This window comes from Ochotona curzoniae, unplaced genomic scaffold (assembly GCF_017591425.1).
Source record: "Ochotona curzoniae isolate NIBS_2020 unplaced genomic scaffold, NIBS_Ocur_1.0 scaffold_4505, whole genome shotgun sequence".
Lineage (NCBI taxonomy): Eukaryota > Metazoa > Chordata > Mammalia > Lagomorpha > Ochotonidae > Ochotona > Ochotona curzoniae.
Window position 1 is genome coordinate 18,286,419 of NW_024467118.1, and position 16,334 is coordinate 18,302,752.

The 16,334-nt window shown below is 42.8% G+C and overlaps 1 protein-coding gene across 1 annotated transcript in view; it reads left to right on the forward strand.

Annotated features, from left to right (window-relative positions):
* Positions 1-761: 761 nt before the first annotated feature.
* PCDH7 (protocadherin 7) overlaps positions 762-16,334 on the forward strand; it is a gene marked incomplete at its 5' end in the record, with an annotated part of 381,927 nt that continues 366,354 nt past the window's right edge. The window contains one exon of the mRNA XM_040966327.1: positions 762-3,959. Coding sequence (XP_040822261.1) covers positions 762-3,959 — 3,198 coding nt within the window. The remainder of the gene's footprint in view (positions 3,960-16,334) is intronic.

The window sequence follows — 16,334 nt, forward strand, 5'->3', positions numbered from 1 at the left end:
TTTTTTTTTTTCATTCCGGAGCTGCGTGGACTGGCTCCCCCGCCGCCTGAGCGGAGTCGGAGTTGAGACCGGCTTGTTGTTGTCCTCCCACCCCCCTCCTTTCACTCCCCCTCCCTCCCCGAGCCTCGTGCAGGAAGCCACTCACGTTTGCCTGGGGCAGCCGGAGCCCGAGCCTTGGCTTGGTCTGGAGTGAGTGACTGGAACGTGCATTGGACTCAACTCCAGGAGCAGCAAAGACCTGCGGGGCTAGCAGGCGGGGGAGGCTGCAGGCTTGCTCGCTTCCCGCCGCCTCCCGGCTCCGCCGCCCTCTCCGGTCGGAGCGGTTGGTAGTCGGTTCCGACTGAGCTGGGACGGGAGACCCCGGCATCCTCCGGCCGCTGCGGGGATGACTGTGGGGAGGGTGGGGGAGCCCCGAGCCCGCGGCGCGCAGTGTCCCGTGAACTGTGAGTACTGCGACTGAACGGCGGCCAGCGAGCGGGCGATTAGCACCCATTGCATGAATTATGAAACAATAACTTTCGGAAGAAACAGGAGGGGGAAAAAAAAAGCCTCTGCCAGCGCTGAACCGCCCCTTCCCTCCCACCCTAACCCCCCCACACACACCCACCCACCCACCCACCCCGCCGGCCGGCTTCGCACGCTGTTCGCGCCCCCTCCCTGTCTGTCCTTCCTCTCCGGGAGAGGGGCTAGGACCCGGGGAGGGCAGGCGGCTGGCCTCGGAGGAGGGGGCGCCCGGGCGCCGTGCTCAGAAGGAGCAGTAACAGCAGCAGCACGAGAAGACGCTGAGGATGCGGACCGCGGGATGGACGCGCGCCGGGTGCCTGGGCTGCTGCTGCCTCTTCCTGCCGCTCTGGCTCAGCCTGGCGGCCGCCAAGCAACTCCTCCGGTACCGGCTGGCGGAGGAGGGCCCCGCGGACGTCCGCATCGGGAACGTGGCTGCCGACCTGGGCATCGTGACCGGCTCCGGGGAGGTGACTTTCAGCCTGGAGTCGGGCTCCGAGTACCTGAAGATCGACAACATCACGGGCGAGCTGAGCACGAGCGAGCGGCGCATAGACCGCGAGAAGCTGCCCCAGTGTCAGATGATCTTCGACGAGAACGAGTGCTTCCTGGACTTCGAGGTGTCGGTCATCGGGCCCTCGCAGAGCTGGGTGGACCTGTTTGAGGGTCGGGTCATCGTGCTGGACATCAACGACAACACGCCCACCTTCCCTTCGCCCGTGCTCACGCTCACGGTGGAGGAGAACCGGCCGGTGGGCACCCTGTACCTGCTCCCCACCGCCACCGACCGCGACTTCGGTCGCAACGGCATCGAGCGCTACGAGCTGCTCCAGGAGCCCGGGGGCGGCGGCGGCGAGGGCCGGCGCGCCGTGCCGGCAGACAGCGCCCCCTACCCCGGGGGCGGCGGGAACGGCGCGGGGGGCGGCGGCCCCGGGGGCTCCAAGCGGCGGCTGGACGCGCCCGAGGCCGGCGGCGGCGCGGGGGGCGCGGGCGGCCGCAGCAGCAGCAGCGTGTTCGAGCTGCAGGTGGCGGACACCCCGGACGGCGAGAAGCAGCCGCAGCTGATCGTGAAGGGGGCGCTGGACCGCGAGCAGCGCGACTCTTACGAGCTGACCCTGCGGGTGCGCGACGGCGGCGACCCGCCGAGGTCCTCCCAGGCCATCCTGAGGGTGCTCATCACCGACGTGAACGACAACAGCCCCCGCTTCGAGAAGAGCGTCTACGAGGCCGACCTGGCCGAGAACAGCGCCCCGGGGACCCCCATCCTGCAGCTGCGTGCCGCGGACCTGGACGTGGGGGTCAACGGGCAGATCGAGTACGTGTTTGGGGCGGCCACCGAGTCGGTGCGGCGGCTGCTGCGCCTCGACGAGTCGTCCGGCTGGCTCAGCGTCCTGCACCGCATCGACCGCGAGGAGGTGAACCAGCTGCGCTTCAGCGTCATGGCGCGCGACCGCGGCCAGCCCCCCAAGACCGACAAGGCCACGGTGGTCCTCAACATCAAAGACGAGAACGACAACGTGCCGTCTATTGAGATTCGCAAGATCGGGCGCATCCCGCTCAAGGACGGGGTGGCCAACGTGGCCGAGGACGTTCTGGTCGACACCCCCATTGCCCTGGTGCAGGTGTCCGACCGAGACCAAGGCGAGAACGGCGTGGTCACCTGCACGGTGGTGGGCGACGTGCCCTTCCAGCTCAAGCCGGCCAGTGACAGCGAGGGCGACCAGAACAAGAAGAAGTACTTTCTGCACACCTCGGCCCCTCTGGACTACGAGGCTACCCGCGAGTTCAACGTGGTCATCGTGGCCGTGGACTCCGGCAGCCCCAGCCTCTCCAGCAACAACTCGCTGATCGTCAAGGTGGGCGACACCAATGACAACCCGCCAGTTTTCGGTCAGTCCGTGGTGGAGGTCTACTTCCCTGAAAACAACATCCCCGGGGAGAGGGTAGCCACGGTGTTGGCGACAGACGCCGACAGTGGCAAGAACGCGGAGATCGCCTATTCTCTGGATTCCTCCGTGCTGGGCACCTTCGCCATCGATCCGGACTCGGGGGACATCCTGGTGAATACGGTGCTGGACCGCGAGCAGACGGACAGGTATGAGTTTAAAGTTAACGCCAAAGACAAAGGGCTCCCGGTGCTGCAGGGCAGCACCACGGTGATCGTGCAGGTGGCCGACAAGAATGACAATGACCCCAAGTTTATGCAGGACGTCTTCACCTTTTACGTGAAAGAAAACTTGCAGCCCAACAGCCCCGTGGGGATGGTGACGGTGATGGATGCTGACAAGGGGCGCAACGCCGAGATGAGTCTGTACATAGAGGAGAACAGTAACATTTTCTCTATTGAAAACGACACGGGGACCATCTACTCCACCACTTCTTTCGACCGGGAGCATCAGACCACATACACGTTCAGGGTCAAGGCCGTGGACGGGGGCGATCCTCCCAGGTCCGCCACCGCCACTGTGTCTCTTTTTGTGATGGATGAAAATGACAATGCGCCCACCATCACCCTGCCCAGAAACGTTTCCTACACCTTGCTGCCACCCTCCAGTGACGTGAGGACGGTGGTAGCCACAGTGCTGGCAGCAGACAGTGATGATGGCGTCAATGCAGACTTGAACTACAGCATTGTGGGAGGGAATCCCTTCAAGCTGTTTGAAATCGACTCTGCCAGTGGTGTGGTGTCTTTGGTGGGGAAACTCACTCAGAAGCATTATGGCTTGCACAGGTTGGTGGTGCAGGTGAATGACAGCGGGCAACCTTCCCAGTCCACCACCACGCTCGTGCATGTGTTTGTCAATGAGAGTGTCTCCAATGCTACTGTGATTGACTCCCAGATAGCCAGAAGTTTGCACACCCCTCTCACCCAGGATATAGCTGGGGACCCAAGCTATGAGATAAGCAAACAGAGACTCAGCATTGTCATTGGGGTGGTGGCTGGCATTATGACAGTGATTCTGATAATCTTGATCGTGGTGATGGCAAGGTACTGTCGGTCCAAAAGTAAAAACGGCTATGAGGCCGGCAAGAAGGATCACGAGGACTTTTTTACACCCCAACAGCATGACAAATCTAAAAAACCTAAAAAGGACAAGAAAAACAAAAAATCCAAGCAGCCTCTCTATAGCAGCATTGTCACTGTAGAAGCTTCCAAACCCAATGGACAGAGGTATGACAGTGTCAATGAGAAGCTGTCAGACAGCCCAAGCATGGGGCGATACCGATCTGTCAATGGGGGACCTGGCAGTCCTGACCTGGCCAGGCATTACAAATCCAGTTCCCCATTGCCTACTGTCCAGCTTCACCCCCAGTCACCAACTGCAGGGAAAAAACACCAGGCCGTACAAGATCTACCACCAGCCAACACCTTTGTGGGAGCGGGAGACAATATTTCCATTGGATCAGATCACTGCTCTGAGTACAGCTGTCAAACCAATAACAAGTACAGCAAACAGGTAAGACGCATCTCCAACGTGTTTTAAATACTCCAGACAGGGCTAATCTCTGTGAGACAGGGCATGGTCTGTGCTCCGTATGTCTTCTCTATTTAAAGCTCCTGTTCCTCATTTGTAAGACTTGGAATATGCCAGTCATTCATGCAGCATGAATTGACCAGAGGCCAGGCCCGAGAAGTGTGTCAGTGTATCAGTTTCCTAACCTAGTGAAGGAAACAGCTAAGAGCAGACAGCCTGTGGTATCTTGCACTTGACATTCCTAGTTTATCCTGCAGTTTCTATTTTCAAAAATAAATGTGTCTAGGTGATTTGGGAGGTTATTTTTACCTTGAAATTATTTTTTTTTCATGGTAACTATTGGATAATTGCATCCAGAGAGAAAAATTCTGAAGTTGCTGCTCTGTCTATGCAAATTGGACTCCATAAAAGTTTTAGCTAGGTATACATAATTCAAGATCCCAAGATGTGCAGATGCTGACTCGTGGAAATGTAATGCAAAGTCTGAAATAGTGAAATACTGGCTTCGTTGACAACACTGCCTTGTTTAAACACACTGACTGATACTCAGGTTCAATGTTACAACTTCTTTTCTAACAATTTTGATCTGTAACAGTACGTAGTTGTAACTATTGGACTTCTGTAATGATATGCAATCAGCGTTTTCCTTCTTCATGTCTGATACTGAAAGTTTATAAAGAAAAATGACTTGCTTATCCCTTGATAAATTTTGATCAAGCCTACAAGATTATTTTGACACTCCTTGTACTATACTGAGATTATAAATGCTATATAGAATATTTGACAGAGTTGTTGCCTGGTTGAATATAGAAATAATGAAACACACACACACACACACATATATATATATACACACACACAAAAGTAATTGAGAAAATATTAATTTTATCTTGCAAGTTTTGCTCTTGTGATGTATAATTCAGAAGTTTACTTTTTTAACCTATCAAAGTTTGACACACAGCAAGCTAAGCCTTTTACTAGTGCTGTATCTAATGCTGAGACTAACTTTGTTAATAAAATAACACTCATTTCTCACTTCTAGAGCTCATTTCCAGAAACTCATTAATGAGTGTTAAGTACTGTCGCATGATATTTTTGTTAAGTTTCTTTGGTACGGGCTACTTGTGATTTGAAAACTAAGGCAAATAAAACAGTTATTTTATAGCCTCATTACAAGTGCTGCAGAAAAGAGATGTTACTTCTCATTGCTGTCATAATGATGAAAATTATTTTCATAAAGATAACATTTCTGTATACTGTAGTTTATTGTAGCTATTTGGATAATGGGTGACAGGTTATATGTGCTTTTATATTCATTAGCAAAAGCAATCCAAAACAATATGGGTTTGGATTGGATCCCATAAAGCAGCTTTTGAAAATAAGCCTTTGGGTGCATGGGAAATTTATTTATTTATTTATTTATTTATTTATTTATTTATTTATTTATTTATTGTGTGTCAAAATTTAACATACTAGAGAGTGTATGCTCATCACATTGTTGATCTTCCTGGAGTTACAATCAGACTTTTGCTTTTGATGCTTTTATTAGTTGTTTAAACAAGGAAAATCTGTTCCAGTAATAGCTTTCTTACTAGAGTAGTTATAAACACCCACAAATATACTGAGGGCTATAGAAATTTCCCTAGAAAATGGTAACATGTAACACAAAAAAAACAGGAGAAAAGATTTTTTTTCTGCAGTGTGTACTTGTCAGCCCTGATCTTAAAAGAGCTTCTGTCCAGTGGCTGAGTGGCATTTTCATTCTAAGTCATGTCATGTTATGCTGTTGAGTGACCAAGACAAGCTGCAGATTTATAGATATTTTGCTCAAGCACTTCATATGCTTGTGCGACTACGTAAACTTCATTTGTCTGGGTTAGCTCCTTATTCTTGAATATTTAAAACAGTCAATAGAATACTGTTGGCATCCTGTTTAAAAGGCAAAATGATGTGCTTATGAAAAAACTAATGTATGGTATAGTCTTTCAACTGAGTAAAGTCCATAATGCCTAAAGACAAAATCCACAAAACAATTTGAAGAAATCATACAGTTGGCCAAAGATGATTTTGGAAAATGTGTGTGTCATTAGGCATTCAAAAGGGGTAGAGTTAGAACCACAAATAAGCAGTTGACTTAAAATGAAGTAAAGGGAACTGAAACACACTGCTCTTAATGTAGCTGGTAATAGTTATTGATAAGCATCATCTCAATATTGCGACCAAGGGACAACGGCTCCATTTAGAGAGTTCACACTGTTTAGACGAGTGTCACAACTGGGAACTTTTTGCTCTGATTTTTGTTTTACCACAAGTAGTTGATTTTTATTTTTTGTATTTATTTGTAAAAGATAATACCTTTTTTTTGCAAATTTTCAAAAATAATTTTTCTTTTGTTAAACACACATGTGCACTTGAGCGTATACACATACCCACTGTCTTGGCAAAGTTTCCTCTTTGTCATAAGACTTTATCACAGATTAAAACAAAACCAAACAAAGCAAAACCCTGAGGGTGATCTATTTTATGACTCCTCACAGTAAGGACCAAATTAAAATTTGAGATATATTTGATATAAGGCTTTCATTGTACTTAACACTTTTGCTGAAATGCCTTGTGTTCGTTCTGTATTTGTCATATAGTACAGGCAATGCTTCTTATAACATTCTTGTCCCACTGAGAGTAAGATTTCATGAAGTGTTGCTCCCATCTGGTGTGAGTGGCTTACATTGTAACAGCTCTGTAGAAGCTAAAGTTTGTAAGGAATATTCACCACCCTCCTCTTGCATTCCCAACTGACGCTCTAGGGACATTGAAATCAAGCTTCAAGGTTATTCTTTGACAGAATAAGAGCCAGGTGTTACGGAATTGCTGGAATTATTTCTGAAATTCACACACTAGAAAACTGATAAGGCCCTGTTTTCATAGCTCATACCTTTGCAGTGTAAACAAAAGCTCAGAGGCAACATGGAGATTTCAGAGCCACCTTGCTGTTTCTTCCTTCAGTTGTGTAGTGAACTTTTCTGTGCTGTGGTTCCAATTTTGAAATCTAGAAAAATAGCTGTGCTTTAGATATGCAAAATAAAGGAAGCAGAATTGTATTTATTTAATTACTTTTAAACCTGCACGATTTTATCTTTTTGTTATGTATTTTTCAATTCCCTTTTAAAAAATGGAATTCCAGAAAGTTAATACACAATGTAATAGTGCACTTACTACTTTGTCACTTTCGATCTTGCTGAGTCCATCCTTGACATGTTGTTATGTAGATAATGCACTTGCAAGTAAAACGTACATTGTATCTAATAAATGGAAAGTAAGGTAATTTACTTTTGGCAAGAATTTGGCTTGCATAAACATTTGTTTAAAAATCCATTTATAGCTGCTGATCCTAAAATACTCAAGGAAGAATTCATATTATCGCCAGTGACCATTTCCTTATGTAAGGAACTGGTGAATTACTCTGAATAGATATCCACCTCAATTGATCATAGTATAGTCAATAGATTCATTTTATACACATATGGCAGAATTTATTTTTTTTAAAACTCCTTTAATTTTGGAAGCAAATGGATGGTTTGCCAGGGTCAGAGTTGTAAGCAAGAAGAAAGCTGAAGGTCAGTTTATGTTTGTGTGTGTGTTCAACACCATATATATATATATTTTAGCGACAGTGCTTCTGCATGCTAGTCACAGCTTCCAGTTTCAACTCTCTTAGCATAGTTTCCCCAGTGTGGTTATCCTGTGTAGGGATCTTTCACAAAGCACAATGGGTCTACATAGGATATATCTGTTAGAGTTGGGCTGTCTCATAGGCAAGAGATTAGTAACGGATAGAAGCTATGCCTTATTTATAGTTGGGAGATTCATTCTCATGCAACATCTCTTGGGTATTCAGGTGTTTATGAAGTAAGGAAAAGTTCACCCCCTGATTTGATATATAATGTGTATGAAAATTTGTATGAAAATTCACATATGAAAATTAAACCGTATCTTAAACTTACCTTAAATGAATTTGTGACTGAGAGAATAAGGCACAAAGTCAATTCAAAAACTGTAAGTACATCAAATAACAGGGCGAACATAATAAAGTTGTTATTTCTTTATAGTTTTGAATAATGATAAAATTCATAAATGGAAAAGTATACACATCATATGAGTATATCACGTAGTTTCTCTTTGTGTGCAAAGACACACACGTAAATCCATGCATATCAATCGGGGGCCATTCATCTTTTGCAAAAAGAGCCATTGATAATATAAAAAAACACCTGAACTTCAAACATATACACACTAAGTCTACATAAACGACACATACTCTTATCAACAAGTGAATCAGATATCCCAAATCACAAAGGTCTACGTGTCTGAGAAGTTTGATGCCACACAGGTCTGTCATTTATGGAAGAGGAAGCTGAACTCCAGCGAAAAAGTAATTTTGTTTAAGGGAACAAAATTATTAAGCATGTGTGGTGAACCCGGATCCTAATCAAGGAATGTTGATTTTAGTGTTTTTTTTTTCTCCTGTCACACTATCTTCAGAGAGAAAACTGACTTTTGAAACTTGCTTTCTGCATGCTATAACTTGAACTGAAATATGTTGAAATTCACTAATGTACTCACAGCTCTATATTTACTTAGGAAGACAGATGACTTTATGATAAAATTTAGTTCTACTTTAGAATCCAGTTCCTATGAGTAGATCATCTATAAAGTGGTAACTCAAAATGTAAAAAAATGTGAAAACGTACTATATTACTTTTCCTCACATAAGTGGCCATTGATGATACACAGTAAAGTAACAGCATGATTAGCAATATGTATTCAATATGTCTGTTGATGGAATTTTAAATTTTAGCACAACAATGATAGCAAACCTAAACTATGTGCTATTTTGTGTGTCTTCAATAAGAACTGAGTGCTAGAAAAGAATAAAAATATTCTCTAAAATATGTGCAAAAATTGCCATGTATTCTAATTGAGATAATCTTCTAACTGGTTTCTGGGCTTCTTTCCATTTTACCAACTTTGTAGGTGCCTTCTGCCTCAATGGCAGGTTTAACAAAGAATTATGAACAAATTAATCCTCTTAATATGCTTCTAGAAAAATATGACTTTTGGATTTCTTAACGTTGCTTTTCCTTGATATGTAGGTAACAAGCCTTGTGTATCAGATTCTAAATGAAGATGGAGAGAAACTAAATTGTTGAAATGATTCATTATTGCTAGGAGTATTGATGTTTAATGTGCATATGGCCAGTTTTTAAACCATGGCAATGTTCCTCATTCATTTATTTATTATGACTATGTAGAAATAGAGTTGTTCAGATATATCTGGATGAAACTTTGTTTTCTTTTCTTATTTTTAAAAAAGTCTTAAGAATCCTTTCCAAGGCAGTGACTTTGTTGCAGTACATTACATGGTGCTTTATTTAGCATTAGTGTTGTGGAAAAATCACATTCCAGGAAGAACTGAGTTGAAACCACTAAAACTAATCTTCATTATCACTTCTCGTGAATTAATGTTTCAAAAGCAGAAGGTTTATTTTCAGGACTTTCATGATGTTTGTGTTAAACTCTAATGCCGTGTACCAACAAACCTTGCATGTATGTTTCCTGTGACAGGTGAACATTCTGCACTGGGTACATCTATTATTTACATATATGTACTTTGCAAATGCGCTTTTTTCTTCCAAATTTCTAGTACAGAATTCCCATTTGGCCTAAGTCATTGGAGAAATCTACTTCATTGCATTTTTTTAGTTACATAAATCTTTATTTTCCTTTTTTCAGATACGTCTACATCCATACATTACTGTGTTTGGCTGAATTCCACTCTAGTATGATGCTCCATTATGCACCATTCTGTGATGACCTTGCTACTTGGAAACCTGCTGGAGCCTGCCCTTGACCGTGGGGTGTCAGCCAATCACTGCTTGTTCCACTTGCCATGCATTTTATTTTCAAGGATTTAAAAAGATATTTAAGGAATAGAGTATGACAATAAATGAACTTACAAAAGGAACAGTATTAATACAGAACAACGCTAAGGATGGATGTCTGTTACCAGTCGTTCCATTCTCAAAGAAGTGATTAGCACCTATAAGACTTACTAGTAAAGCCTTTTAAAAATATCCAGAAGAGTATTTCAACAATAATATTAAGACTTTGATTTTGTGTGAACTCAGAGAAATTAAGCCTATTATGTCCTTTGCAATATTACATTAAATACTGACTATGAGTAAAAGCTGAAATTGATCAGTGTCTTTAACTGTCATGGAATCACAGCTTTTTCCAGGTCAGATAGTTCTGTGGGAGAAGAGTGTCATTTTCATGCTTCATGTATGTATGTCTGTAAGCCATTGTTCGTGTTGGTGTGTGCTCCCGTATATGTATATACAAAGTTTTAAAGCAGTATTTACAAAAATCAAACTTTAGAGGTCAGTTTTGTATTTGCTACAAGCACTGCGATGGATTGATTTTTTTCCCCTTGATTTTCAAAAATTGGCCCAAACATCTGTAGACAAATTTTTTGTTTAGATTTATTTGGAAAAATACAGAGCACTATAGATAGATTTATTATAGTCTCTGAAGTCACAACTTAAGGAGTATGTGGCTGGCTGTTTCTTTGGGATGCATTTCTCAGAGGGCTGTTCTGTTTGGTGCCAAGTTCAGTGAATCTAAGGAACCTGTAAGAATTCAGCATGGTATGTATTGCTGGAAGAGTGAGTGACTAGAATTTAGTTTCACAAATAACACTTCAGGTAAGTCATGGAATCCTAGTGAAAGTCCCCCTGTCTCATTTTCTTTTTATATATTTATGTCTGCATTTGTTATGTTGTATGCATTTGTCTGTCTAAATATAAGTGTTCTGTATACAAATCTTAATGATTTTAGAATATATTTATCTGTGCTATTAAAACTTTCCATGTTTCAAAATACCAAGCAAGAATGTCAGAATCTCAAATTTTTTATTGTCAATATGGCAACTTTTCAATAAAAATCAACCAATATTGGAAGGACACTGAAGTGTAAAGGGATAAGAAATACATTGTAAACCCTGGAAATCCCTGAATTCTACTGGAGGATTTTATTCTGCTAATCCTGTTACAGGAAAATTTTCAGCAGTATTATTGAGAGTAGTTCTAAACTAAAATTTATATTTAATCTCTCATATTTAGCACAAGGATGAGGGTTTTTTTTTTCTTCTTCAAGATTCATTAATTTTTATTGGAAAGCCAGATACATAGAAAGGAGGAGAGACAGAGAGAAAGATCTTCCATCTGCTGATTCATTCCTCAGGTGGCTGCATGGATAGAACTGAGTTGATCCAAAGCCATCAGCCAAGAGCTTCTTCTGGGTATCCCACGTGAGTGCAGGGCCCAAGGCTTGTGGGCCATCCTCTACTGCTTTCCCAGGCCATAAGCAGGGTGCTGGATGGGAAGCAGGCTGCTGGATCACAAGCCGGTGCCCATATGGAATCCCAGGCATACAAGGCGAGGAACTTTAGCTGCTAGGCTCCCCTGCAGGTCCTTGAGGATGTGTTTTAAAAAGCTGGAGGAAGGATCCCTCAAAAATGCTCTACTTCTTGGTAATGATTGATTTCCTCATGCTAAGTAGTTACATTTATTTATACAAAGCACTTAAAATGTGAAATTTGTGATGAGTCAAATCAGCTCAAAAGTCATAGGAAACAAGCAAAGCACAGACTTTAGGGTTAAATGGTTGTGAGAATGCATAAAGGTATTGTTTGTAAATGGTTATGAGACAATGTTCTAAGCATTTTGTAAACTTGGTTTGCAACAAGTTTTGGGGAGCTTTCATCACAATGAAAATGGTGTGAAATAAGATAGACTCAGAGCATGTTATCCATAAGAAGGGAAACTGTCATAAAATCTTTGGGTCATTGTGTTTGTGTATAGGTGGATGCTCCTGATGTTGGTTGCTACATAGAATATGTGTCTTTCTGGGGAAGCAGTCCAAGAACTTTATGAACCAATAGCTAGATTATTTAGAGAGGAAAGTTATAGCTATTTACTACTATAGCCAGAAAAAATACATTAAGTCACAGTCAAAGCCTTGCCGACATGCCCAAACATTTCAGTATGCTACTAAGCTGAATCAGAATAATGAACAACATACTTAGCACAGCAGCATTCAGTACAAGCAAAATGCTCTGATTATTCTTGCTATTTTTAGGAACAATTCCTTGAACTTGTGTAGTTGTTTTACTGACTAGGCATAGTCTCCCATTCCCCCCTGCCCCTGCTTCTAACTATTAGCAACCGCCCATCCCTGGAGAAGTCTCTCTATTAGTTTCAGGGATCCAGCTGTTCATGGTGGGCCTGTGGGCAGATTTGGAAACTCAGAACAGACCATGCACCACAGGATAGGATTTAGTTATTTATATTTATATTTATATTTATATTTATATTTATATTTATATTTATATTTATATTTAGTTATTTATATTTAGTTATATGGTTATAATTATTTTTTTAACTGTAAGATAATAATGAACTCCCCATTGGAAAATGTCAAAGCTTTGGATGAACTTTTGCCCCTGAGAGGAAAACTAGAAGGAAAGATATGATTGTTGAGATGAGGCTACGCAGTCGGTAAGCCACTGTCTCCATGCCTTTGAAGAACCCACTTCTCTCAGATCTCTGAGTGGAGGCTCACAGTGTTCAGGAGGACTGAATCCATTTCAGAGGAATTGTGAAACTTGTGTTTTTGAATACAGTGCATTTTTTGCTTCTCTGGGCAAAATCTTTTTCAGAAGATAGAACTGCAGGGTACTAAAAACATTTCAGAAAAGTTGTGAAATTCGCATTTTTAAATATACTTTATTTTCATACTTTCCTAGAGGGAGGGAAACCTTCTCTAAAGAACTCCTTAGAACAGGTTCAGTCTTTCAAACTCGTTGCAGTCACAAACTATGCTTCAGTAGAGCAGACACACACACACACACACACACACACACACACACACACGTCCTGGGTATACTCAGAAGGCTCCGCACTGGATTCATAAACAGTAACTACACAAAAGATTTACAAACAATCTTAAGAATTTGGCAATTCACTCTAACCCTAACTTTATATTGTAGACTGTATCTAGAAAGCCTACCAAGATTCTTTGGTAAAAATTGTACAGTTTGAAAAACATATGAATCTTTCAGGGAGCAATTTCTGTCTAACTTTGCAAAAACACCTCTATCTATGTGATTGATAATCCATTTTATGGAGAATGTATTGATTTGCTATATTCTCATGACATTGTACAAAGGTTCACAGTGGAGACACGAGTATTAAAACAATGTCCCTCTCTTCTTAGAAAGGACAATTCGAAGGCAATACACATAAGTTCATGAATACAAAAAGTGTGGAAGGGCCAGCAGCTACTAAAGAGCCCACAACATTTGTTAGAAAAATAAACAAATGGTCTGGGCTTTGAGGCAAAGTAGCTTGTAAGTCCCTCCATTTTGAATCTGGAGTACGTTGTCCCCATCTATCTGATAGGCTCTAGAGAGCCTCCTCATCACTGCTTTCTTTCCTTGCTGAGTAGGTATCTCCAGGATGAATGGCTAAGGCTACGTGCTGTGTTGGCCCAGTTCAGGCCTTCTCTGTTGGGGAGGTGACCCTCGTGCCAGCAACAAATGAGCAGTTTTCTCATTTCCCCTCCTTCCTTCTTCTTGACGGTGTTATAAACACCAAACCCTTTAATAAGATAAACGAAAGCAAATGTTTAAAGCAAAGACAGGAGACACTGGCCAAATGGTAGATTTCTGACATATTTTGAGGGGGCATGAAAAGAACCATGCAAACATATGGCCTTTCTTTTTTTTTTTTTTTTTTTGAGCTCCTCATCTGGGACAAGAATAGATATCTTACACCCAAATACATGCACAATCTTTGTAATCTTCGCTTTCTACCTCTGCAATTATTAGGCACTCACTGCCAACCCTGTGCACTGATAAGGTTTCCATTTTATTGGAGCCTCATGGAAGCAGTCATTTTAATGGCTTAGGGCTGACATCTGTAGAGGGGAGGCGTGGTTGGTTTATGAAAGGATCAGGTCTAAAAAGGGAGCAGGCACTCTCACTTTAGAACAAGGGGCAGTGAGATAAGAACAGAGAATTGCCTTTCAAATTAAAGTCACTCCCAAGGACGCTGGAGTATCCTAAGGAACTTCTCTTTTAAAATGTAAATAACCTCTCAAGGAGCTCTGTTCAACCTTTAGCTCACCTGGGTGTTAAGTGCTTTAAGCAGATAACTAGGTCAGCACCTCACAGAGATCAATAGTGGTTTAGAAAGGGGGAACTTTGATGAGGGCCTTAAGGAAGGACAGGCAGCCTTCTGTACTGGGAACAGAGAACTCCATTCAGGCACCCAGTGTCTCTAACTCTAGCAGTCAAGAGAGATTAGAGGGGGGCGGTTTATCAGAAAAGGATGTTTAGGTCTGTCAAATGGTTGTGGTCTTGAAAGTTGGCCCAAGGCCCTGACAATCACCAGTCACCTTTCTTTGATATGATTGTAAGTTATGTGTGATAAAGGAATAATGCTCCATTTCACCCACTTAAACAGATGTTTTGGTTTAATTTGGGTTTAGTTTGCCATCTAGACTATCCAGTGCCAATCCTGTCTTCATTCATTTTCTGCCCCTTTAAGAGAAAAAGACAAAGTGCAAAACTGACAAGCCAGGTATTCACCATCTCCAACTAGTGTGATTACCTTGGCAGAGTAAAAATGGTTGCCATTCACTAATGCGTTATTTCCGCAGAATTGTTTCCTATGCTAACTTCACTTGAAGATGTTGAAAAACTAAAGAGGATAGTAACAACACTTTTTTCCCATGCTGGAAGAAATTTCAAAATATAACCATGACAAAAAAAATTATAGAATGTTTAGGACAGAAGAAATATAAAGGGTTCTCAATTTCCAATCTCCATTCTGGTTAGGTAGAACTAATATTTCAAGAAGTTGAGAAATGGGCTTCACTTAATTAGCTGTGATGTTTTAGTAAAACAATATGGAATACAAGGAATGTTTTTTGAGTTTTGTCTTAAAGGCTTTTTTGTCTATCCTGACATGCAGCCTTACAGTAGAGAGGGAGAGATGCAGAAAGAGATCTTCCATTTGCTGGTTGACTCACCAGATAGCCACAACAACCAGCACTAGACCAAGACAAAGCCAGTAGCTCAGAGCTCCATCAGGGTCTCCAACGTTACTGGCAGTGCTCCCTGCACTTAGGACATCTTCAGTTGCTTTTCCAGGAACACTAGCAGGGAGCTGGATTAACAGTGGGGCAGCTGAAGCGTGAATTGGCATCTCTATGGGATGCCAGCATTGCAGGTATCTGCATGATATCACCCACCCACCCACCATTTTTTCATTAAAAATGGTGTAGCTATTTCTTTTTAAAAATGTGTCTACATTTGAGAAGAAAGAGAAGCAGAAGGAGAGCTTCCATCTACTGGTTCACTCCTTAAATGCTTGCAGTGACTGAGGGTGAGCCGTGCCAGGCAAAAGCCAGGAGCCTGGAACTCAACCCAAGCTGCTGCCCAGGCTGTTCATCATCTGGAAGCTGTAACAACATGTGGAGTCAGGACTCAAATTCAAGCTCTTAGAGGTGGGAGGAGGGTGTCCAATTGCCATCTTAAACACTGCATCAAACACTACCTGAGATGTGATTTTGTTGTGCATATATCTTGTTTTCTGTCAAATTTACTTGCCTCATTCTTAGAAATGCTATTGAACCTGTCTGTAATATAGCCTTGAAATCTGAATTTTTGCATTTCTCCATTCTCAGTTCAGATTTTAAGTAGCAGAGTAAGGTACAAAAACGCTAGGTGAGCGTTCCCTACATTCCTCACTTCTGCTCACTGCTATGCTCCTAGAAGCTCTCAGGCAAAAATAGAAAACTGGAGCTGGATGAGGCTGTCTCAAATCTGCCTTGAGTCCCAGCTCATTTCTGGATTGGCTGGTGTGACCTTGTGTGACCCTGTCAAGTCCTGAAGCCTTTGGGAACTGCTCCTCTGTCATTTTACATAATAACCCCTGCTCTGATTACATGACAGAGTTTATGGGGGTCACGTAAAATATTTGGGATTTTTTGAAATACTGTCAGAGCAGAGGCCAACACTTCTCATTATCCATGAATCTCTACACTCTTAAGGCACATTGACACTCATAGGTGGTGTTTTCATGGTCCTATTTTCAGATGGTGAAACTAATTACTTGTCCTGACTGCTTACCTGAGCTTCTGTTATTCTGATTTTCTTCAGAGTTCCCCTGATCCTGATGAACATGCCCCAGCAGCATGTGGTCCCCACACATGTTAGAAGGCACTGGCCGATGT